Here is a 27,083-nt window from a genome sequence, read left to right on the forward strand (position 1 = left end):
GCTAGCATCATATCTCAGAGAAGCAAGCAGGGATCTGGGAATTTAGATATGCAGTAAGTACTTAAAAAGAATGCCTTTAGAATTAGTTTTAATTTCAAGCAACCTTGAAATATACATACATTTCAAAATATGCAGCCTTTTCCTGATTCTTAATATAATAATATGGTTTGGAACAGTTACCTAAGCCTAGCCCCCTGTTCTCCTGCTGATCTGGCTGACTACTTTAAGATGAAAAATTTAACAGTAGTTGACTGTCCTCAGTCTGCCTTTAGCCTGCATCCTCCAAATCCCGCAATTCCCTGCAAATGCGATGTCAGTAAGGAAAAGAACATTATAGTGAAATGCATTGTGCATTGTGTAGTTCCTGCATGCTGCCCAGAGCACACTTAAGGTGGCCATACAGGGGGCGATTCTAGCTGCGATATTGGTCCCTTAGACCAGTTCGGCTGCTTATCGGCCCGTGTAGGGGCACCAACGATGGGCTTGCCCAACAGACATCTGGCTTGAAATCGGGCAGATATCGATCTGGCAGGTTAGAAAATTTAGTCGGATCAGGGACCGCATCGGCTCGTTGAAGCGGTCCCCGAACCGACTGCGCCCATTAGCGTTGTTTTAATTAGATCGTTTGGCCCCAAAATTCGCCCAATATCGCCCACCCATAGATGGGGATATTGGGAGAAGATCCGCTCGCTTGGCGACCTCCAAACAAAATCCAAGATTCGGAGCTCCTGTAACAATTAGGTCCTCGTCCCAACCAGGATTTTGAATGATGTAAGTTATGGATTTCAGCATATTAAAATAGTATTTATTTACACTTTTTGAAGGAACAGATTACAGCGATGGGTATATTAGGGGTTTCTGTGTTTTGTAGGGGCTCTTTAACAATATACGCAAGCTGACAATCTGCCTCATGAAGCCTTACCCTTAATGCAAACATTCTGTATAATCTTTCCATTTTAACATATGTTTTTTCTTGTCATTGTTTATTTGCATTCGCGATCATTTTATTGTATCATGTGATAATCTCTATAGACATCAAGGAAGCAGTCTTACATTACGGTGGGATTTTTTAGAATCCTATTAGCATATTTATATGTAAACATTTCTTAAACAAATGTCAGGAGGGAGATTTATGAGTCATGTTGCTGTGGGTATTTTCTTTCTGTCCTTGGTTGAGCACAGAATTTCATACCAGATTGTCATATGATGTGACTGGAATAGTATTTAGTTCTAAAGTTTCTTCATAAGTGATGGTAAATAGGAAGGTAAATAATACTAACAGCACAAAAGATACAAAGGAAATCAAACAGAGCAGTAGGTTTGCTTCTAACTAGTTTAGTTAGTGTCAAGACGTGTATAATAATGCAATAACAGACTGTTTATTAGTAAATACCGGCACTTCACTCTGTGTGTAATAGCATTACCTTCTGAAGAGTTTTTTGTCAGATTCTTACAAGCAGGGTTTAACTGGTTCTAGAATATGGTTTGTGTTGATAAAATAAAAATGTAAAGTTTTTCAGTTGCAGTAGCACTTCTCCCCTTTCTTTTCCAAATTACCATTTTTTCTATGTCTAGTCCTAGAACTGTGCCACAACAGCACTAGAGATCAAAGGGATGTCTTATGTTTGTCCAAAAATAGCAAGCTCATTGCTTTAACTAGCTTCAAGACATCGATCACAACATAGGAAATATGGCTCGTTTTTAAATTCACATGAATTTGAACAATTTTAGAAAGAGTAATGAAAGGAAATTACTGAACTTACTGCACCAACCTAAAATTTCAGCTTCTTTAAACAGTAATGATCCAGGCCTTTAAAGCTGTCACAGGAGCTCCGCATCTTGGATTTTGTTAGTAGTGTCAGTGACACACACATGCTCAGTGTGCTCAGGGCAGCTGGTTAAGGACAAGGAAAGGCTAAGTCACTTGGGGGTGCCTAACATTTTGGCACCCCCAAGTGACTTAAATTGCTTACCTTGTACCCCGGGCTGGTGCCCCTGTTAGGAGAAAACAGCACCAGCCTGGGGTACCTGTAGCAGAGTGCTTCCTCCTTCCACCTTCGTTTTGGAAGGACTAAACGGCAGGCGCATGCACAGTAGAGTGAACAGCCGACTTCTCTGTTAAAGTTTGGCTTTTCACTCTACTGCGCATGCGCGCGCGACGGAAGGAGGAAGCGCTGTAGCTACCCTGGGCTGGTGCTGTTCTCTCCGAACAGGGGCACCAGCCCGGGGTAAAAGGTAAGTGATTTAAGTCACTTTGCGGTGCCTAAAATTTTGGCACCCCCAAGTGACTTAGCCTTTCCTTCTCCTTTAAGAAGCTAAGCTTAGGGGTCATCACAAAGTAGAAAATAAGGAACGCCTGTCATAGAAGCTGATGCTACAATGCTGATAATAAAATTCTGATACAGAATGCACTGGTTCCTGAGTTGCCATGTAATGTGAATTTCTGAGCTGCCACGTAATATGATGTAATTACTAATAAGAGTTGGATTGTGACTTTTATACACAGTATACTGTGAGTTGGTCCCTAAGCTCAGGTAACTGACTGCTGCAAAGAGCATGTGCTGTTTATCAGCAGAAAAAATGAGGATCTACGGGAACATCCCTAAAGGCACAGATCTTTACAGGGCTATGCTTGTCTTAGACTGCTTGGCACAGAACCCTAAAACATAATGGGCTAGTTTCAGTTCGGTTATAAAAAAAAAAATGTTGTAGAGGGTAATATCTTGTTCCCTCCAGATGATTTTTTTTCAAGGGCCCTCTAATAACAGATGGATCCAGGGGTATTCGTTCTCTCCAATCTGCCTGTTTGGCTAGTATAAAATGCTGTCATAATCTGGTAACAATCTTAAATTCAATATTATTGTTGAGGTTTTGCTTCCAAGTTTGAGGACCAGTGTAGCAGGAAAATCCAACATTTGGCCCAACTTTTTTTCTTTGGATACAATTTTAGTATCCTCTATATAGGGATAAATGAAAGGTCATGCTGATTATGCATTGCTACTTTTAGTTGGAAGCCACTTATTGCTTAATGTGTGCCTTATGATGCAGGGTATTGATTTATTATGGGAAAATACCATGTACCACTCCTGCTTACAAGCCAGAAATGCAAAGTGTTTGACATGACAAGAGCACTTATCTTCAGTATCTTCCAATATTTCTGTCTTTTCTCCAAGCAGGTTTTGGGTGCTATATTTGTCTCTCTGCAGGGATTGATCTCTACTAGTTCTAGTTGATTAATTGCCTCTAAGGGCGTATGTTATTGTGCATTTGCAGATGTTAAAAAAAAAAAAAAAAAAATCTGAGGCCAGCTGACAATGCTAAGACAAAAGCCTTATTGTTTTCCAGAAACACGACAGATCATTTCAGTGTTTGTCTCTTTTATTTCAGGCTAATCTGTAAAACCCAGTACATGTAGTGTTTTTTTTCCCTTTAAATAGTGTTGTAAACTCTCTTAGCACCACATGTTCGTTACTGTTTAGCAGCACTTGTACACACAAAGCCCCTCATCCTTACAATAGAGAACAAGGACAGAAGAAACATTTCTCATGGTTAATTCAAAGTTAATACAAATTTATTGCTAACATCCCTGAAAGTTGCTGAGGTGGACATTTTAATGTCATCTTTGGGTTTAAATTTTTTCAAAAGTATTTGCTCTTTTTGGTGCCAATTTACAAAGTTTGGTTAACTATAAGGCTTACAGCAGGTTTGCCAGAGTTACATTCCTTTGTAATTACCCTCAGTTTGAGGGGGTGGGGTTTGATTAGTTGACCTTAACAGACTGTTGAAATCGAACCACTGGCACTCCAGTGGAGCTTGCTCTGGTGGTAGGTGCTCTGTAAGTGATTGCTCTTTAAGTGGGGGCTCTATAAGTGGAGTTATAATCACAGGAGTTACAAACTAAGGGAGTTAAAACAAGGTAAAAAAAAAAAAAAAAAATTTGTTTATTTAATAGCCTTTTTTCACCAATTTTTGTTTAACTGTTTCTGTAACTGGGAGAATGAGTGGCAGCAACATTGAAGGTATGACACAGTGCACAGCCTGCCGCATGTATGCAGTTGTGGAACAACAGTTCCAAAGTGCATACCTCTGTTGTGGATGTGAGCGAGTTGCCACTTTAGAGGCTCGCGTTAGAGCACTAGAGGAACAAGTTGCAACACTGCGTTCTATTGACAATCTTGAAAGAAGTCTCTTGCTAACTGAACAAGAACTAGCGGGGTCAGATAGTATGGGGGGAGGGGAGCAAGGAAAGGATGATAGGGCAGTAAGCTGGGTGACAGTTAGAAAATCGAGTGTGGGGAAAAGAAAAAGGGAGGCTGCTCCAGGGTTTGCGCATCCCAACAGATTTGCCAGATTGTGTGAAGAAGATGGGAGTGTGAACTCTGGACTGGCGGTTCTAGATGAGGCTGATCTCTCTAACAGCCGGGAGACCAGTTTCTCTAGTAGTGGTGGGGAGGAGAGCAGAGCTAGGCCTAAACAGATGGTGGTTATAGGGGATTCAATCATTAGGAAAGTGGACAGGGTAATCTGTCGAGCGGATCGCTTCAACCGGACAGTTTGCTGTCTTCCTGGTGCCAGGGTTCGGCATGTGGTTGATCGGGTCGACACATTATTGGGAGGGGCTGGGCATGACCCGGCTGTCTTGGTACATATCGGTACTAACGACAAAATGAACGGTAGGTGGGGGACCTTAAAGAGTGAGTTCAGGGATCTAGGCTCTAAAATTAAGCAAAGGTCCTCCAATGTAATTTTTTCGGAAATTTTGCCGGTGCCGCGTGCTAGTTTAGGGAGACAGCGGGAGCTTAGGGAGCTAAATGCGTGGCTAAAGTCTTGGTGTAGGAAGGAAGGGTTTGGGTTCCTAGAGCACTGGGCTGACTTTTCTTTGGGGTACAATCTATACAGCCCTGACGGATTGCACCTCAATGGAAGGGGGTCTACTGTGCTAGGGGAGAGAATGGTTAAGAGGCTGGAGGAGTGTTTAAACTAGACAAGGGGGGGGTTGGTAAGCTAGATTCTTATGGGAGAGCTAGTGTAGATGGGGCAGTGGGACCAGTAAAGGGTTGTGGGGGAGGAGTGAGGGGGGCATATAGTTTATCAGATAAGGAGCTTCCATTGTTACAAGGGAAACAGACTAATTTTCACCTTAGCTCTAACTGTCCTTTAGCTAATGTAAGCTGTAGAGGAAGAAGTAGTAATCTCCGCTGCATGCTGGCTAATGCGCGTAGCTTGTCGGGAAAAATAGGGGAGCTGCAGGCTATTGCATGTATTGAAAATTATGACTTAATTGGTATCACTGAGACCTGGTGGGATGAAAAATGCGACTGGGCAGTGAATTTAAATGGGTATACGCTTTTTAGGAGGGACAGAGGGATTAAAAAGGGTGGAGGGGTTTGTCTTTATGTAAAGTCAGATTTAAAGCCATGTAATAAAGACATTACCAATGAAAACGTTGAATCTCTTTGGGTAGAAATTTCAGTAGGGCTGAAGGTCACAAAGAAAATGATCATTGGTGTATGCTATAAACCACCCCGTATAGATGAGGGGGATGAGGCCCAGCTACTTTTGCAAATGGAGGAGGCTTCAAAATTGGGTCAAGTTGTTATTATGGGGGACTTTAATTATCCGGACATTGACTGGAGTAATGGGGTGGCTAAGTCAGAAAAAGCTAGTAGGTTTGTAAATATGCTAAATGACAACTTTTTATTTCAGGTGGTTCAAGAACCTACTCGGAATGAGTCTATTTTGGACCTGGTAATATCTAATAATACTGAACTTATCTCTAACATTTGTGTGGGTGAGCATTTGGGGAACAGTGATCACAACATGGTCTCCTTTGAGATAATGCTACAGAGACAGCTCTATAAGGGAGTAACTAAAACGCTCAATTTTAGACGTGCAGACTTTGCCAGTTTAAGGGCATCTCTGCAATGTGTCAACTGGGAAAGGCTTTTCATGGGGTTAGACACAGAAGGAAAATGGAACATCTTTAAAACATTGCTTTGCAGGTATACACAACAGTATATTCCCCTTGTAAGCAAGGAGAGGCATCGCAAAGCAAAACCCTTATGGCTGAATAAAAGAGTTAAGGTCGAGGTTGGTAATAAAAAACGTGCTTTTAAAGCATTCAAGTTAGCTGGGACAGCGGAAACTTTCATCAGGTACAAGGAAGCAAATAAAGCATGCAAAAAAGCTATCAGGCAAGCTAAAATAGAGATGGAAAGGGATATTGCAGCTAGGAGTAAAAAGAATCCAAAATTATTTTTTAATTATGTGAATAGTAAAAAAATGAAGCAAGAAGGGGTGGGAACTTTATTATCACGGGGAGGTACGTTGGTTGATGAGAACGGGGAAAAAGCTGAAATTTTGAACTCTTATTTTTCATCTGTCTATACATCTGAGGAGCCAGATAATGAAGGCTTCCCTTTTAATATACCCAGTGCTAGTAATTTAGCTACTGGCGCATGGGTCACTCAGGAGGAAATTCAAAAGAGACTTGAACATGTAAAGGTAAACAAAGGTCCAGGACCGGATGGGATTCATCCCAGGGTATTAAATGAGCTGAGCGCTGTGATTGCCAAGCCTCTTCACATAATTTTTCAGGATTCGTTGAGGTTTGGCATGGTGCCGAGAGACTGGCGGATTGCTAATGTGGTGCCGTTATTTAAAAAGGGATCTCGTTCTCAGCCTGAAAACTATAGGCCTGTTAGTCTGACATCAGTAGTAGGAAAGCTTCTGGAAGGGGTAATAAGGGATAGGATAGTTGAATACATTGCAGTTCACAATACTATTAGTTTGTGCCAGCATGGTTTTATGCGTAACAGATCTTGCCAGACTAATTTAGTTGCCTTTTATGAGGAGGTGAGCAGGAACCTTGATGCTGGAATGGCAGTTGATGTCATCTACTTAGATTTTGCTAAAGCGTTTGATACAGTACCGCACAGAAGGTTAATGATCAAATTGAGGAATATTGGCCTAGAACATAATATTTGTAATTGGATAGAAAACTGGCTGAAGGATAGAGTACAAAGAGTGGTGGTAAATGGAACATTTTCTAATTGGGCCAGTGTGGTTAGTGGAGTACCGCAGGGGTCAGTCCTTGGTCCTTTGCTTTTTAACTTGTTTATTAATGACCTGGAGGTGGGCATAGAGAGTACTGTTTCTATTTTTGCTGATGACACTAAATTGTGCAAAACTATAAGTTCCATGCAGGATGCTGCCGCTTTGCAGAGCGATTTGACAAAATTGGAAAACTGGGCAGCAAACTGGAAAATGAGGTTCAATGTTGACAAGTGCAAAGTTATGCACTTTGGTAGGAATAATATAAACGCAAACTATCTACTGAATGGTAGTGTGTTGGGGGCATCCTTAATGGAGAAGGATCTAGGGGTTTTTGTAGATCACAAGTTGTCTAATTCCAGGCAGTGTCATTCTGTGGCTACTACAGCAAATAAAGTGCTGTCTTGTATAAAAAAGGGCATTGACTCAAGGGATGAGAACATATTTTTGCCGCTTTATAGGTCCCTGGTAAGGCCTCACCTTGAGTATGCAGTGCAGTTTTGGGCTCCAGTCCTTAAGAAGGATATTAATGAGCTGGAGAGAGTGCAGAGACGTGCAACTAAACTGGTAAAGGGGATGGAAGATTTAAGCTATGAGGTTAGACTGTCGAGGTTGGGGTTGTTTTCTCTGGAAAAGAGGCGCTTGCGAGGGGACATGATTACTCTGTACAAGTACATTAGAGGGGATTATAGGCAGTTGGGGGATGTTCTTTTTTCCCATAAAAACAATCAGCGCACCAGAGGTCACCCCTATAGATTAGAGGAACAGAGCTTCCATTTGAAGCAGCGTAGGTGGTTTTTCACGGTGAGGGCAGTGAGGCTGTGGAATGCCCTTCCTAGTGATGTGGTAATGGCAGACTCTGTTAATGCCTTTAAGAGGGGCCTGGATGAGTTTTTGAACAAGCAGAATATCCAAGGCTATTGTGATACTAATATCTACAGTTAGTATTACTGGTTGTATATATATAGTTTATGTATGTGAGTGTATAGATTGGTTAGTATAGGTTGTGTGCTGGGTTTACTCGGATGGGTTGAACTTGATGGACAATGGTCTTTTTTCAACCCTATGTAACTATGTAACTAACTATGTAACTATCTTTGTGATGCTGAACTACAGAAGTCGCAGGGGTGGCACAGCAATCACCTAGTTGGATTCACAGATACCTTTCCATTCATCTTGCAACTTCTGTCCCTTGTAATTTAATGTAGGTTGTAAGGGCACATAACTGTGTTCCTGAAACACTTGCTATCCTACATTTAACTATTGTAAATATATATGACATCTATATATATATGTATGAAAAATCTTTCAAGCGATGCTTATTAAAGTCATCTTTAATTTTCTGGTTAGCTAGTGATTTAGTTGGACTTTCTAGCCAATCACAAGAAGTTTGTGACTTTGGTATTAGAACCACTGCAAGGACTTGGATATGAGTTATGAATACTCACACTAATACTTATACTCGGGCTTTCTGACAATCAACTAGTCCTGACTTTTTTTTAGAGTTTTTTTTTTTCCTTAGTAGGTTCTCATTTTTGGTTTTTATTTTCAACCATGAAACATTATTGATGAAGTTATAACTTGCTGTATTTCTAAAGTCAATATACAATGTCCTACAAAAGTTTTTGTTTTATAGTTGGCACCACTGATATTCTACTAGGCAAGTCAGTAGGGTTAACCATGTTTCCAGGTTTTCCCTTTAATCTGTGCCATACAAATGTTTATACAGGTATAGGACCTGTTATCAAGGTCCTATACCAAGGGTATTCCGGATAAGGGGTCTTTCCGTAATTTGGATCTCCATACCTTAAGTCTCCTAAAAAAATCAATAAAACGTTAATTAAACCCAACAGGATTGTTTTGCATTCAGTAAGGATTAATTATAACTTAGTTGGGATCAATTACAAGGTACTGTTTTATTTCTACAGAGAAAAAGGAAATCCGTTGTAAAATTCTAAATTATTTGATTAAAATTGAGTTTATGGGAGACAGGCTTTCCGTAATTCAGAGCTTTCTGGATAATGGGTTTCCGGATAAGGGATACCATACCTGTATAGCAATAGGGACTAAAGGAGTAGCCACTATGTTCTTGTTGGAGTAAGCCGTATAAATCTAAAATCCTATAATTTCATGTATGGGAAAACCTTGTGTGTGTTCACATTTTTCACATTCTAGTGGTTTTGTTATCTTGGTACATTTCATCATTTTATAGCATAGTGATGATTTATTATACCACAGGTCAATAAGCAAGGAAGTTAGAGCACATACATTTCCAAGCCAAACTGACCCTATTGTATAGAAGAGAATGTATTGCAATTGTACTGAATCTGTCAGAAGCATTTTGTAAAGTGTTTGTGTATTTTCAGGATTTTTGTAGGCCTAGCTAGGATGAGCTGGATCATTTTGGTGGTATACTTGCTCTATGTAGTGCTTAGTAGGTTTGTCTTAATTGCAGATTAAGGGAAAGAAATGCAGCAGATCCATAAGTGTGGTTCTGACAGTGAACAGAAATTCTCACTTCCCACATGTACCAAAGAGGAAGTGTGGATATCTAAATAAATTGGGCACAAATAAATCCAATTTTAGAAAGCGAAGGGAGTATTCAGCTGCAGCTCTTACAGTACAGAGCATTTGACATGCCGATATAATAGCACAGAAGACACTGCACTAACATTAGCACCTGTGCATTGTCACCCATGGCTTCTACATATACAGAAAGGCATCTAAAGCCACTAGTTAAAAATACTACCGCATTGCATGACCAGCAGTGTTAGGCTACATAAACCAGAAACCCCTATCCCAACAGCTCCTACTTATCTTCTAGGTTCTTATAGGATGAAGTCCAGAAGGAGTGCAGTGCAATTTCTTTGGGATGCTAGGTACTAGATGCACATGAAGTACATTGCTTTTCTGCTATTAAAGAAGTGCCGAATCCCAGAAGAATAGGAAAAGAAAGCTGTGCTTGTGCAATACAGATAAAGTAGCTGCCTATGGGAATTGGCACAGTAGCCAGTCTAACCCAGCCTGGAAAGGGGCTGAGGTTGCCTCAGGCTAATGACACACATGGTATATTTTCCACTGGAGAAAACCGCTTTTGAAGATTGTTCATTGATGTACAGTATATCAAAAAGTTGCATAAGAATGTTTTCTTGCCATATAACTTATTGCCTGTAACCATGCCAGTCAATAGACATCCCAGAACCATAGACTTTAGGTTGATCCTGCTTTGAATATCGGTTACAGGTACCTTTAAAATCACTAAATAGTTTTACCTAATATAAAACAGAAATTTCTTAGAATTCCTTTTTCTATCTTTTGTTATTTTGTGGCGTTCCCCTTTAATCCCTTCATGTTTCCACTGGACAAATACCAAAAGGAAAATTAGCTTCCTCATAATTGTAAACTAGACAAACTTGTATAGCAAGTGCATGTAATCTCCAAACACAGACAGTGTTGATGGTACATGAACAAAGCATAACAAAGTATATATTTGCAGTTGCTAAAATTCATGAGACGAACATGAAGGTATAGTCTCTGTCAGACAACCCTATGGATAACAAGGGCACTGGCCTGTGTAGCAGTTTGTCTTGATACATTAATGTGAATCTCAGTCTAGTGTTTGAGTTCTGATGGGTGACTAAACTTACATTCTTATTAAAGGAGAAGGAAAGGTACAGTAGTGCCAAAATGTTAGTCTTACCCCAAATTACTTAATTTGTAGCTAGAGCTGTTATAAGTATAATCAAATTTTGTGTATTAATAAATATTTACATTTGTCCATGATTCTGCAGTTTATAAAATTCTAGCAATATCTGACCAAAGCCCAGGGCTGATTCCTCTTGTGTCAAATTGTTAGTAAAATGTAAAGTATTTTGCTTCCCTGGCTTGGATCATTGCTTCCTCTAAGGAAACATCAGATACACTTTGAGATTACATTTTTAAAGCTGTAAAGTTTATATATGGCATTCTGTGTCGGACACTAAGGAGAGGAATTGCCTGATGCAGAAGTATCAGGCAATAGTTGAAAAGAGCAGCCATTCTGCACAGACAACATATCAAAGCTAAAGGATTACAGCCACATGTTTGCTGGTTTTTAGTTCCTGTAAATATTTATTTCCTGCCACTAAAATCTGTTAGTAATTTTCTCAGTGTGTGATTATATGTGACAACGGTATATCCAAATTTACAACTTTGAGCCAGAAAGGTACAGGTTGCCTAAAAAACTGTCCAGCCAATCCCCTCAACTATAATATTATTACACAGAGCAGCCTTCTATATAGTTCTGCTATTTGGTGTTTATGCTGCATTTTTGAGTACCAGTAGACAAGTAGCTTACTAAAATGCCTTCCTACAACCAAAGCTCAGATCTATCATGGCAGTATAATGGCAGCATAATTTCATGTTTGATGCTTGGTCTTTTGACAGGAATTACGTGCAAGGGGAACATAAAGAGCTACCCCTGTCTTTTATGGCATGCTAATTATCTTTGTTACAATAATGCAACTCTGGAAAAGAACATCTTAAAAAAAAAAACAAAAAACAAACTACTGTATATACATATACGTATATAAGCCGAGGTACCTAATTTTACCTAAGAAAACTGGAAAAACTTATTGACTCGAGTATAAGCCTAGGGTAGGAAATGCAGCCGCTACTGCTAAGTTACAATAATCAAATAAATGACAGATAAATAAATAGATAACTTTAGGGAAAGAAAAATGCTACAGCAGCAGACAAAAGCAAGTTTGGAAAGGCTAAGGAAGCTGCCATACTAATTATCAAGTACTTGCCATTCTGCTGTGTGCGCTCCCATTGTATCAATCGTGTGCTTCACTCATATGCTTTGTGCGCTCCCATCATATTAGTGCTGTGTGCGCTCCCATCATATTAGTGCTGTGTGCGCGTCCCATTATGGTGTGTCGCATTAAATAATGTACATATTGTGATTCATATATGCTGTCAGCGACAGGACATGAAATGAAAAGGCTATGTGGTTGCCAATAGTGACAGGCATTCTGAAGCCGAGGTTCATTTTGATATTATGGGAACATATTTCTCCTTTGTGCAATACAGATCCAGACAACACAGTCATCAAAGAATGCGCAGCAAATGCTTAATATGTAACCTTCTCCCTCTTACTGACATCTGAATCTGAATCTCCCTCTGTGCAGTTGTAACCGTCTCCCTCTTACTGACATCTGAATCTCCCTCTGTGCACTTGTAACACCCCCCCGTGTATGGTGGGTCCGTGCGTACCTGCGCACACGCGTTACAACTGCACAGAGGGAGATTCAGATGTCAGTAAGAGGGAGACGCTTACATATTAAGCATTTGCTGCGCATTCTTTGATGCCTGTGTTGTCTGGATCTGCACAACGAGCAACAGCACACATATACATATACACATATACTCGAGTATAAGCCGAGGGTTACTTTTTCAGCACATTTTTAGTGCTGAAAACTCAGCTTATACTCGAGTATATACGGTATATGCCATACATGTTCAGATTTTAGTCATCATATGGCGAATGATCATACATTTTAATGCACCCATCTAACACTAACATTCAGCTTTAAATTGTATAGTTAAAATGGGAAAAATACAAAATCAGACAAAGTTTTGGCCTTTCTGCCATTTAAAGCACTTGTAATAGTATGGGCAACAGCTCATCAGGTAAAAAAGAATATAGTCAGATAGGCAGTACATGCAAAGATATTATAGTTAGAATTTTCCTATCTGATCGACTAAACGAACAATTGCCATGGTATGGAAATTGTCTAGCCGATTATTGGGAGACCACACATGGTCTGAAAATCATACAAAACTTTATTTCGTAAGATTATATCGTTGTGTGTATGGCCAGCTTTAAAGAGTAAGAGCAGACACCAAAAACCTAATTTTGGCTATAAACTCAGTGAAATATTACTAGGCAGTTTTAAAACCAAAAATTGCTAGGGGATGACATAATTAGGCATTGTTATTTGGCTTTATTGTGTCAGAAGCAATGTACTTAATGTGGCAGAGTGTTTGGTGCATACTGCAGACTTTTGGGATATTCTATATCAATATGATTATCATTTGAAGTGGGCATTGTAACTTCTGAGGTAGCCTCTAATGCCATCACCTTAGGACAGATGCACACTGACTACAGCACATGTAATAATGTATTCTGTGGAAATATGAAGACTGGATTGCCCGTTTTTTCTTGATGGAGCCCAATCATTAAGTTAATAATGTCACACACTTAAATTATAGTAACAATGCAAGTATTTATAGTCCGAGAGGTTATATTTTAAGGCTGTAATGTAAAGGTGTTTAGTCTCGATTATTATTTTCCTATGTCTTAACTGCACAATCTGTGACCCTAGCAGTATGTCCAAATCCCTATTTATGTTGTTGTGGATCACTTGACCTAAACATTAGATTTGTTTGGGCATTTTAGCTGATTTCGACCATAATGCAAAACTGTCTGGCAGGTCAGGGGTGGGTTTCATCAGATAATCTGGATCACAGATCTCGCTTATTTTAAAATTTTATCTGCAACATGTGGGATAGTGCACAATTAATCTGCAGCCACGGAAGTGAATAGGAGCCTCCATTTGTTCATATAGTGTCCATTTATTTATCCTATGTATACCAGCTAGTGTATGGTCACCTTTAAGATGACCATACACGATACAATTGCAAAATTTCCTGCAACCAAAAGATTGTTCGTTATCTTTACTTGCGTTAAGATCTGAATTGTCACATATGCAGGTAGAACCAATAAGAATTCTACATCTGTCTTACAATTCAGCATGAATGTTTCATAGGATAATATTGGTGCGTGTATGGCCACCTTTAAAATGACAGTGCACTGTATTCCATGAGATAGGGGGATAATAAGGGGCCTTTCAGCAGGGGTAGTTATAGAACAGAACAACATGACCATTTATCTGTAAAAGGGTTACTGCACAAACAAGCTAAACGTTTAGAACAAGCGATTCGGGTGTAATGCAATGTCTTTTGTTGAAATTGCAGATGTACTGTTCTTATTTCTGTACACGTGAGAATACATAAGCACAAATTTCCTGTTTCCACTGTAACAGGATAAAAAGAAGTCTCAGTATATAACCTATTGCTAAGCAAAATAAACATTAACTACAACAAAACAGCATGTTTACTTCCCTTTTAGTTTCTCTTTTTTTTTTTTTTTTCATTTGACTTTGCTTTCAGTGCTGGGCTGTTTATTTACTTGTTATGTTTTGTCTGACCATTCCTCCTCCCCTAGCCAGAGACCACGCAGGATCTGTGATGTGATTGTTCTTCCTACACTTGCTGTGCATATGCCGTGGGTTTATTTGATGCGCTAGGGAAGCAACATCATTAATGCACTGCGGCTAATTTCAAGTAGGAGAGTTTGCTAGATCACACTTCTGTTTTATAATAGATTCTTCTATACCTGTGCAAATTTTTTTTTCAAACAAATTATAAATAACTGTGTGCAACCCTGTTCGATATGAATTCAAAGATGTTACTTTAATTTGAGGTTCTACTCTCTAATCTAGCAAGGTCCGAAAAGTTGGTCTTGTACCCCGACACTAAGGATACTAAGCTGTTACAAACCAGTGTCGTAAGGTGGTCATACAAGGGCCGATAAAAGTCTTATGGACCAAGTTGGCGGGTTGGCTCTGATTGACATACCCAACCTATATCTGCTAAAAATTGGCCACATGTTGATTGTGCAAGTTTAATTTTCCCACTGAGTCTGTGCATTGATCTCGTTGTTGATCAATCAGTGACCCTTACAGTGACAATTATGATCCTTAAGCCAAACTATCAGATCAGCCCAATATCACCCACCTCAAGGCTGGCATATCAGGAAAAGATGCACTCGTTTGCCAACATCTTTTAGTGTATAGCCACCTTTTAACCATTTTAGCAAGGGATCAAAACTAAGTTTGAAAATGACCATAAATGAGCTACCCTAAATGGTATGGGGTCCCTTTTTTGGGTCGTGGTTAGTGATAGGTGAATCTGTGCAAAAATTAGCAAAATGCATTTAAGCCAATGGGCGATTTTTTACTTTGCTCATCACAAGTCAAGTTAGGAATCCCTCTGCTAAACAAGGAGTAACCTTCTATTTACCTGAAATTTGCTTGCTTGCTCAAGGCTCCACATATAGGTGCTAAAACGAGTTTCCCCTTTCCTCATTGTTTATTTGCTCTTAATAAACATCTTCATTTGGGTGCTGAACAAGATCTAAATATATCTTGTAAATTGGAAAAAACAAACTCAAAATGTAGCTAAAGTAGACAGAGAAGAGTTGGCAGGGCAAGTATAGGCGGTAGCTCCTTGGTTAACATATTCCAAAGTGCTGCTTATTTCAGGGGATGGGTGGGGTGCTGTGGTTGCAGACTATTGGCTAGATCTTCTTGTTCTGCTCCCAGTTTAGCAAGTGACTAAACTGGTATAAAATAAACTGTAAATTATGTTTTTCCCCTGAGAAGCCAATATTTTAATCATAGTTATTACCAATGTATTTCTATTTTGAAAACTTGATATTTAAAGAATGAAATATGTTAATATATTCTGCAAGTCAGCAGCTGCTCTTTTTGTTGCACTTACAGAAATATATTAGAGCTGGGAAGCCTTTCATGTGGTTTATAATGAGTTCCAGTGGACATAATCCTTTTTACATATTTACATTGACTTTGGGGGTAGATTGAAACTGCATAATCACCCTGATGGTAGAATACATTTTGTATTGTCTCTTAAAAGACATTTAAAACTCTTTGCTTAAACTTAATTGTATGTTAATATCCACATGTTACAACTGGTGTCTAGGTTGACACGTTTTCATTTTATCTGACTTTTCAGGTGAGTTTGAATTAGACGACACCTCTGTTATTGTAGGATGTGCTTTTGTAGATACTTCTTCTGTGTTAAACAATTTATAAAGTGTCTCGCCCTGATTTCCTGTGCTGGCATTGTGTACTTTAGATAATTATTACCCGTATCGGTAATATGCTGACAACAATTTGATCATTTGAGATAGACATGTATGACCATTATGCCCGGTGAGGGGAACTCAAACAAACGTTTAAAAGTATAGCAGTCTGTGTAGTCAATGTTTACCAAAGAAAACCTAGTTGACCATAGGCTTCTCTGTCTCCACCTGCGTAAAAGTCATTGCCAAGCCAGAAAAGCATAGACCATGTACAGGCATGGGACCTGTTATCCAGAAAGCTCTGGACCTGCGGTATTCTGGATAAGGCGTCTTTCCATATTTTGATAACCATACCTTAAGTCTGTTAAAAAATAATTTAAACATTAATTAAACCCAGTAGTATTGTTTTGCATCCAATAAGAATTAATTATAATTTAGTTGGGATCAAGTACAAGGTCCTGTTTTAATATTACAATGAAAAAGGGAATCATTTTAAAAATTAAGTCTATGGGAGATTGCCTTCCCATAATTCATTGCTTTCTGGATAACAGGTTTCCGGATAACGGATCCCATACACATCAGTGTTTTGGTAATGGCTGTATGAACAATGAAAATAGGTTAAAGCTTCTATGCAGGGTTCACTGGGTTCCAATGATCAAAAACTTCTGCAGTTTCAAAATGCCCACAAACTGTTATCCAGTAGCTTGCGTCTGTACGAACTAAATGTATGCCAGAGAATTTTAGAATTTTCTGCCTCAATAGCACATCCATTTCAGGGGTATTCATCCCCTGTTAATTGTCACTTTTACACCAATTACTGCCCAAAATTGTTTGCCTCCCTGCTATACCTTCTGCAGACAAATGACTTATGTGAATTCTGCATGGAGTCAAACCCTGTTAGACTTTGTGCTGTCCATTTTAAGCAAATAATTCCAATATTTAAAATGATTTCCTTTTTCTCTGTAATAAAGACCCACCTGTTTAGAAAAGTATATTCAATGCATCTTAATTTAATTAAGACCCCTGTTTGTTATAAATTAATGTAAAGTACTGCTTGGGATAGGGGGGGAGCTGGGAGAGGGGCTTGGAGGCTAGTGGATTGGTGGCAGGCTGGGAATGGAGGGCTAATTATTACAAATTTGCCAACAAAAAATCAAATGACAGTTTGAAAATTTGGAATAGATCCATCAATAATAGATTAAATTTTAAACTAGAGATGAATTTCCCTTTATGTAACTGCAAAAGATGGCAGGCCCTCCCTTTTAATGCTTTGGATGAGCTTTCCATATTTGGATTTAGAGAAAAAAGACTTTATAATGCATCATGTTTAAAGGACAAGCAAACTCCACTTCACTGAGGGGATGCCAGTATGTTAGTCATATAGTTTCCCACCCAACTATTGGGCCTGCATGTGTAGTGTTAATATGAAAGAGTGTATTTAATGTTTACTTTACAACTGGCACTTTTGGCTCTGCATTTAGCAGAGTCAGAAGCTAAAATGAAATGTTAGGGCTTTGCTTTTGTTTGACAGTGGAACCTTCAGTTCATTTGCTTGGAATGTAAAACAAACGTTTCAATGCATATACAATAAACTGCTGCCTTCCACTGTAACAGAGTGGCTACTGGGAACGTAATGGGGAAAAAGACAGCCTTATCCGATAATGACTTGGCTTGCTTTCACCCTACTTCTGGTTGCTATTTCAAGTAAGGGTGGAAGATATAACAAGCTGATCTAATTCCTTCATAATTAAATTATTCACTTATTTTGTGCGGGATCCTGTAGCATTAGCCAATGTCGGACAAAGAATTGTGTGTTCGTAGACCTTTAACATAAAAGAATGTTACTGGCACAGTTTTCCATCGATGACTAAGAATCCATGCATGTGTCAGCCGTTCAGCCTGCCAAGTAACTAGGAATTTCAGCAAAATAGTTTAACAAGAAGATTTGTTTCTCTTTGGTTGCCTTTCAGCGTGGCTTGTCACATTAACCCCTTCGCTGGAAAGGAGTTCTCTCTTTTTATAGATTTCTCAGTGTTTATTGTGATCATCATGCAGTGGAGATGCAGGTGAAATAGGCATATGTTTTAAAGGATATACATATTACTTTACTTTATTATACACGCAGTATAAAATGTATATGGATGTGCCAAATCCTAGCCTTTTTTTTAGCAGGATTCCAAATCCAAGTGCCTGGCCAAACTGAATCTGAACACTGGGTATATTTATCATGTGTAAAAAGTGGAGTGAAGCATGAAGCGGTGACTGGGGGCTGCCAATCTGTCAACCTTTAAAGGAGAAGGAAAGGTAAAATCACTGGGGGTGCCAAAATGTTAGGCAACCCCCCGGGCTGGTGTGGTTGTCTCCAGCTGGGGGTACCTAAGGTAAGTGATTACAATCACCTAACATTTTGGCACCCCTCAGTGATTGGACCTTTCCTTCTCCTTTCATTTAGCCCCAGGTACAAAAAAAAATACAAATGATTTAAGAAAACTTGCTTCCTTTCCTTTGTGTCTGTAACTGGTCACATTTTGGTTGTGTTGCTGTAGCAACCAGTGCCAATGACAGTGTTTCATGTCCGGTTTTAACGAGTGAGTCATGTTATACAGTCATTACACAAGTGACTCATCAAGCTCTAAAGCTTTTTTTTTTACTAATTGAGAACAGTTATATAAATCATCCCTTCTTAAAGGAAAGGGGAAGGAGGCAGTAGAGTGTTCTTCTAAATTCTTTGCCTTTATAGAATGTGATTAATACTAATACAAAGATCTCCTTTAATCCTGTCACTTCCTATGCACATAAAGTCCCACATTTTCTTTTCTTTCTCTTCCTTCTTTCTGTTGCATATTGTTCATCACATGCCAATACTGCCCATATATTTACTAACTGCTGCACCCCAACTGCTTACTGCTTCTTATTTAGTGAGTGGTAAGGTGCAATATGCCAAAATTGGCATTCCCAAAAGTGCCATTTTGTTCCTTGAACGTCGGCAACATTGTACCCAGTGCTGTGCTTACTCAGTTCAATAATATATATGCAATACTTTCTTCTTGTGCAAATTGCTTATTGGGAAGGATTACAGTCCTGGTGCTTAAAAGAAAGCTACAGTTCATTAATCTATGTATATGTAATAGTTTCATATGGCAGCATCAATGAATAACAACTCCCTTATAAGCTAGTCTGGGTGACCATACAATAAAGGGAATACATACCCTCATATTATGTAGCAATTTCAACAAAGCACTTTTGTTGTTTTTAATTTAGCAAATTATAGCTTTCAGGCAAGATTAAGATCACATCCTATTTTTCTCCTTGTTGATGCCTTACATTTTTTTAAGGAGAAAGAAAGGTAAAAACTAAGTAAGCTTTATCAGAAAGGTCTATGTAAATCTCTGTCAAAAGATTTCTTGTGTCTGTTTTCCTGTGCCAGAGACATGGAGCTCTCTCCTCTCTCCTGCTCCCCCCTCCCTCATGAATGCTAAGATGTGGATCTGAGCCAATCAGCAGAAAGCTTCCTCATAGTCTTACAAACTGAGCATGTACACTGGTCTCGGTGCAGGAGCAAGGCATTAAGGGAACTTTCTTTACACAGCTCAGCGTTTTTTTTCTTCCTGTTTTGCTTTTGATCATCTGAACAGGAGAAATATGGGGAGACTTAAGGGCACTATTGAGAGAACTGAAGGTATGCCTGCAGCTTGAGATTAACTCTTTATTAGCCTTTCCTTCTCCTTTAAGGCCTCTAGACCCCATGCTTGCCACAAATCTAGCAATCTTCTTATCTATATGTACAGTATGTAGGTGGGAAGAGACTGAGCGATAACCAGTAACTAAAGGACTAGTTTATAGCCGATAATTGCAGATACTATTCTCCATGGGTGATCTTTTTTGTGGGCTGTGTACCTGTAAGAGTATTTTGGAAAATCATTAAATGAGTCAATCACGATAAAGTATAGCATACTGTACATTTATGCTATACTTGAGCTAGGGCTCAATTTGAATCAACATGTTTTATTTTAGGTTCCGGTATATGTGTTTGTTCTTAATTCCTAAAATCTCAAATTTCTATTTAGGAGTACCCAATAGCACATAATACAGGTGTGGGATCACTTATCCGGAAACCCGTTATCCAGAAAGCTCCGAATTACAGAAAGCCCATCTCCCATAGACTCCATTTTAATAAAATAATTTAGAATTTTAAAACTGATTTCCTTTTTCTCTGTAGTAATAAAACAGTACCTTGTAATTGATCCCAAGTAAGATATAAATAATCCTTATTGGATGCAAAACAATCCTATTGGGTTTAATTAATGTTTTATTGATTTTTTTTTAGTAGACTTAAGGTATGGAGATCCAAATTACGGAAAGACCCCTTATCCGGAATACCCTTGGTCCCGAGCATTCTATATAACAGGTCCTATACCTGTATAAACATTTGTATGGCACAGTTTAAAGGGAAAACCTGGAAACATGGTTAAACCTACTGACTGCCTAGTAGAACATTTGTTATCAGGTGATATCAGTGGTGCCAACTATAAAACAAAAACTTACGGAAAGACCCCTTATCTGGAATACCCTTGGTCCCGAGCATTCTGGATAATGGGTCCTATACCTGTACTAAAGTATATTTTTATGAAAATGGTTTATTTAGATGAAGCAGGGTTTTACATATGAACTTGTTTATGCAATGTATTTTTATAGAGACCTACATTGTTCGGGGGTATAGTTTAACTTTAAGTACAGTGAATAACTAGTGCAGTATGGGAATAAAACAAAGGAATATGTTTATTTTGAATCCTTTTGATTTGTTGACGTGGCCTTTTTTTTGGTGGCCTTTTTAATGAAGTCTTATGACATGGGCTCTGCACTTTCCTGTGTGTTGATCTATTTGTTATTTGAATTAGTCATTTGGAAAAAGTGTCTAGTATTATCTCAGTTAAAGCTCTGTGTGTTACCTAACCAAATGTTTCTTGCATTTTTAGGTGAGATAGTTGTGAATGAAGTGAACTTTGTCAGGAAATGCATTGCTTCTGATACAAGTCAGTATGACCTGTGGGGGAAATTGGTCTGCACCAACTTCAAGATTTCATTCATTACAGAGAACAGTGTGCCCTTCCAGGTTGGTCTTATAATTTGTGTTTCCTTACAGAATGATTGGATAAAACTGCTGTTTTTTGCCTCCAAAGCAGACAATAAAAATATCAACTGACTCTAACACTAAATTTGGCAACTGTATTAATGTTGTTTTACCCTCCCAAACACGCTTTACCTGGCACAGTCTGTGCAGCACTGCCCAGGCTGTACAGGGGACCCATTTAATTTCCATATTAGAAGCAGTAGAGGATTCCCCTGCAGCTTTAGCCTTGAGTGCAATGAGCTGTAGCAAACATCTGGAACAGTTTGTCACTTCCAGCAGGCTTTGACCTCCAGATGTGCTGGCTGGGCCAGAGTGATAGGAGCCACATTGCACTGCAACGGTTAGGTCTGACTGTGCTGGGAAAACTGTGCAGACCAAACATATTTTTATAATTTGGTCTTCACAGAACTAGAGAAGTCTGTTACACAATGACAGGACCCAGACGTGTTAAAAAGTGTGTTACAATTCTCAGTTACACATTTGAAAACCAACAATTATTTTATATCTTTTTTTCGTTTGGAGTTCAAATATGGTAATATCAGTGCTACATGAGTCCATGAGTGCTCACTTGGAATTGTGCATTAGAGTCCACGGGTTATGCTTAAGCCTTTGATTTAACAAGGAACCGAATGCACTCATACAAGTAAATACAAATACTTAAATAATATGGAACATTGTTGAGAATACCAATAGTTTGTTTGAAGTTTATGAGGAGCATATTGTAGGGACACAGGGGTGCATAAACCAGCATTATGCATATGTGCTAATTCTTGTAAGCTCTACAGGTCAGGGACTTACTCATCTCTTTGACACTTACTATAGTTTGTAATCTTTATTTAACTGTACTTTGTATTTATTATTGTATTGACCCCCTGTTTGTTCTGCTGTACAGCACTGTGTATATAAGTAGTGATGTATAAATAAAATTTATTCAGAGGTACATTCTTATTTTACTGTAAAGTTGGTGGTGGTTGCGTGTGGGGGGCTTTCAAATACACACATCCAGTGCTTTAAAAAGTGACCAATAATTTAATTTGCATGTAACTTATTAGTTTTATTATTCCTTGTTTTTATGGCACTGACATGTTCTACAGCGCTTTACAGAGATTATACACTATCTCTATCAGTTTATGCTCCAATGGAGTGTATAGGCTTAGTTGCTACTAACACATTTACATACAGCAGCCATTATATAAGGAGCCCTTTATCCCGCCTATATGTTTTTTGAAGTGTGGAAGGAAATCCGTAGTACCCAGAGGAAATCAAGTATGAGAAAGCATACAGGCTCATTGCAGATATTGCCCTGCCAAGAATAAGACCTTGCACCCCAACAGCAAGGCAGTAATTCAGGTATGGGATCTGTTATCCAGAAACCCATTATCCAGACAGTTTTGACTCCATTTTTTCCTTGTACTTGATCCTAATTAAGATATAGTTAATATTTATTGGAGGCAAAACAATCCTTTTAGGGTTTATTTAATCTTTAAATGATTTTTCAGCAAACTTATGGTATATGGATCCAGATTACGGAAAACTCCAGGTCCTAAGCATTCTGGATAACAGGTCCCATACCTGGATTAATAACCACTCTGCCCATACTTAATAACTAATAATTGTTACAAACACATGCTCTATTGTTGTAGGGGTAGATTTCAGCAGATATGTGTTGTACGTGTTTGATATACTGCACTATAAACATGGTAGTGTATCAGGTTATTTGCACTAATTTTTTAATTTTTTTTTTACATTTTATGTTTCAGAGATTCCACTATAAGAACCTTCTTCTGGGTGAACATGATGTCCCTTTGACATGCATAGAACAAATTGTTGTAGGTATGTGAGCTTTATTGTGTGGGCAAGGTAAATCCAAATCAATCTATTTGCTCTGAAAAGGCCAAAGGCACAACTCTCTATAATTAATGCTAACTCTGCCCGTTCTATATACTCGGGCTGTGTGTACTATTAATTCTTTAAAGGGTGAGGGATGGGTTGTGAAAACTTTGTTCCTTTTTCTGATGGATCCTGTCCTGCCAGTAAAAAAAAATTTGCTATTTTGCTTCTGTAAATGCCACCCTAGCTATTTCATCTATCATTGTGCCTTAAAGGATAAAGAGATACATAGCAATGGAAAAAGGGATTCTCCCACTCATGTGTTATATATAAATATTTTGCCGGGTAAGGTAGCCATCATGTAAAGAAACAAAGGACCCAGCACTCACAGGATTTGCAGAAAAAAATTAAAAAAATTCTTTAAAAAATAAAAAAATAAAATAAAAAAAATTCTTTAATGTGCAAAATAAACGTTTCGTTCACATCTTGGGACCTTTCAATCTTGAAAAAGGTCCCAAGATGGGACCGAAACGTTGATTTTGCACATTAAAGAATTTTTTTTATTTTTTCTGCAAATCCTGTGAGTGCTGCGTCCTTTGTTTCTTTATATATATATATATATATATATATATATATATATATATATATATATATATATATATATTTGTATATATATATATTTGTATATAAATATATATACAGATATTTAATGAAGGGATTGGTTGTGTCAAGGTCAACAGATTGCATTGCATTGTGCTGTTGGTCGCTCTGAATCCGATGACAGCTACACAAAATAAGTATGGTAGTCTGAATAAACGTCATACATTTGAGTAAGGATTGTCATTCATTTGCCCTAGAGATTGCATGCTCCATAGATACTGTTGCCATTATTCCCCCATTGATGCCTTTGGATAATGGTTATGTGTAACTGCAAATAGGCAACAAAGAAAAACTGCTAGTAAAAGCAATGTGTGGAAGAGATGTATTTCGTACAGAGCCTCATTTACAGTTGCCTACAGTATATAACTGTGCAGGAGCCTGACAATTGACGTGTGCCTTTGAGAACAGAAATAAAATACTCTGTTTGATGCTGTGCCACCTCATGGACATATGTTGTACTGTACATGTCAGTGGATGTTTTGTCAGTATTCAGAGACTTTGCTTCATTGAATGTGAGCATATTTTCTTTTCAGAGTTATTCTTTAATCCCATGATATCCAAATTTCAATATTGACATTTTTTTTAATAAGTATCCAGTTTTTAAAATTGCTTATTAAGGTAATGCAACGGCAGGCCATCGGCTTGCGGTTTGTCACAAAATCTTTTCCCTGGAAAAATAGCAGTAGCAAGTTGCAGGGAATAGTTGCCAATCTCTTTCTTTATCTCAGTTGTGTCAAAGTGAATGTCTGAGATTTCTTACCTTGGCATAACCATTTCCTTCATTAGATACTATCCTAGTCCTTTTTCAACATTACTAACTATTATCAGGTATAAATACATATATTTTAATAAAGGTGTCCCTTTAATATCATTTAAATGGGCGGTGCTTTTTTTGCTTTGCTTCTAACCACAATAAAAACTTTCCATAGAAACAGCAGAAAGACTTAATACCTTCCCCTCACAATAGAATTCAGCAGGTGTGTATGGCAGACAATATATTATCAGTTTGTAACATGCATATCTGAAAGCTGATATAGAAGGCTAAAACTGTGGGTAAGTGACATCTCTGTAACTTTAGATCCATGGGACTGAGTGCAGTATTAGTCTATATCCAATAGCAGCACTCACCCAGAACATGATATTACGATTTAGTGCATGTCATACAGTGGCCATATCCGCCTGATCCTTCAGGAATATTTATAGTAGGTAGCTGCCTTCTATAGTTATTCCTGAGTGCAATATTTGCACTCGCACCCATGAGCACACTAGTAGATACCATCCTAATGAAAAGTCTGTGTGTGGCATCACACCATAGAGTGATGTGACTGGGTGCAATTGCACCTCCTGCACCCACTGTGGTTACACCAATGGTAACTGCTGTGCTGCCGTTGTCTGTCTTTTGAGCTTGAATGCAGTTTCTCTGTTTTTTGTTTCCTAGTTAATGACACCAAGAGAAAGCAAAAGATTCTCTCTCACAACCAGAAACTGAAGTTTAATCCTACAGAACTAATTATTTATTGCAAAGATTTCCGTATCCTGCGCTTTCGTTTTGATGAAGCTGGCCCAGAGAGTGCCAAAAAGGTGAGGTTTTTTTATGCTAAGTTTTCCCAGAAAATGTCCGTATATATGATTGAACCATTGAGATATGGGCTGCAGTTTTGTTGTTAGCATATTGTTACAATATGCTATTTTCTGCCAGTTAGGTTTATGCATATTTTATTTTTATAGTGCTACTTGCATACACAGCACTGTACATTGAAACACTGCATTCATATCTCAGAGGAATAACACATACTATATTATACTGTAAATACCTATATACAATGCATAGTATTACTTTCAAGATTAAGTGCTAAGTTTTAAAGGAATACCAACACTCCACTGTAAAAAAGAAATGTAATTGCAGTAATTGTGTTGCATTTTTAATGGCCGTAATGGCAGACTTTTAGCCCTGTTATCCGTGGAACATATACACATTGTTTCGTCACTGTAAATTTATTGAATAAGCACCAGAGGTCTTTATTCTCTGTTGGGCTTTTGGTGCTCAGTGAAAAGCATGACTTTTTTATAGGTTGCTGACAGTATCACTTCAAAAGGCAAAAGATAAAAGACTTTCCTTAAAGTATAATTAACTGAACAACACCCATATAAAAGATAAAACCTGGGTGATCTAATGGTTCTGTTTGTGGACATTTTTGCAATTATGTGGTCACCTGCTCATGATCTTCTAGAGGTTGATCATGTACTAAATTTTGGACAACTTTGGTTTAGGGCAGTGGCACACAGGACGATTATTCGCCCTGTGACAAATCTTCGTTGTCGCAGGGGACTAATCTCCCCGCAATGCCATCCCACCGGCTAGAATGTAAATCGCCGGTGGGATGGCATACGCGTCACTGATTTCTGGAAGTCGTCCGAAGTTTCCTCTCAAGGCAATTTGGGGCGACTTCCAGAAATTGCAGCGACACGTATGCCATCCCACCGGCGATTTACCTACTAGCCGGTGGGATGGCATTGCGGGGAGATTAGTTGCCCGCAACAACGAAGATTTGTCGCAGGGTGACTAATCTCCCTGTGTGCCACTGCCCTTAGGCTAATGCCCCACAGAGAGATTAGTCACCCGCAATAAATCTCTGCTACCGCGGGCGACTGATTTCTCCAAAATGCCTTTCCACCAGCAACAAAGTGAATTGCCAGTGTAAAGGCATGCATGTTGCCTTTGAAGGCAACTTTGGGCTTCTTAGGGAAACCAAAGCGACACATCTTTTTTTCTACCAGAAATTTACATTATTGCCGGTGAGAAAGCAATTACAGGAGATAATTTGTCCACTGAGGTTTATCGCAGGTGAATAATCTCCTAGTGTGCCATAGCCCTTAATGACTTTTTATACGTTAAACCAAACCTCTTTATACGATGTAGTGTTCCATCGTTAGACACATAATTTGCATAATTTCCCAACAGGTACTGAAAATAGTCAGTATGGTGAATGTGTATCTTCATCATGATACCTCTATATACAACTACATAAAGATTTGTACAATACTGACAAACTTGTGGCTTTGAGCTTTGGAGGCTTGCTGGTATATGCTGGCATTTGCAGGTGCTTAACAAGAGCTGGGATTTGTGGGCTTTTATATTCTTGATTTTAACGTTGAGTTGTTTTTGTCATTTTTCACTCATGAATGCACTTGCAGATCATCTGTATACACAAGGCTGATAGGCGGAAAATGTGTCTGTGGAAATAAATCTGCATTCTGCCAGTGAACTAGACTTGCCATACATGGCATGCTATATTAGGCTGGAGGTACCTGCATGCATGATTAAAGATGTGTGATATTTATCCTATCGGCCAGTTCCTTTGTGAAATGGAAAATGTTTCTTTTCCCAGCTTTACAGGACATTTACTCATTAATGTAATCTGTATTCATCTCCTGGAAATTGTGCAGAATTAGCGTTTCTTTGGCAAGAGTGCCATGTTT

General features: G+C 38.6%; 1 protein-coding gene across 3 annotated transcripts in view; it reads left to right on the top strand.

The window, feature by feature from the left end:
- mtmr10 (myotubularin related protein 10) overlaps window positions 1–27,083 on the top strand; it is a 58,661-nt gene that overhangs the window by 8,256 nt on the left and 23,322 nt on the right. For all 3 annotated transcript variants that reach the window (XM_031897684.1, XM_031897683.1, NM_001130356.1), the window contains 3 exon segments: window positions 20,959–21,095; window positions 22,874–22,946; window positions 25,042–25,184. In XM_031897684.1, coding sequence (XP_031753544.1) covers window positions 20,959–21,095; window positions 22,874–22,946; window positions 25,042–25,184 — 353 coding nt within the window.

This window comes from Xenopus tropicalis, chromosome 3, assembly GCF_000004195.4.
Source record: "Xenopus tropicalis strain Nigerian chromosome 3, UCB_Xtro_10.0, whole genome shotgun sequence".
Lineage (NCBI taxonomy): Eukaryota > Metazoa > Chordata > Amphibia > Anura > Pipidae > Xenopus > Xenopus tropicalis.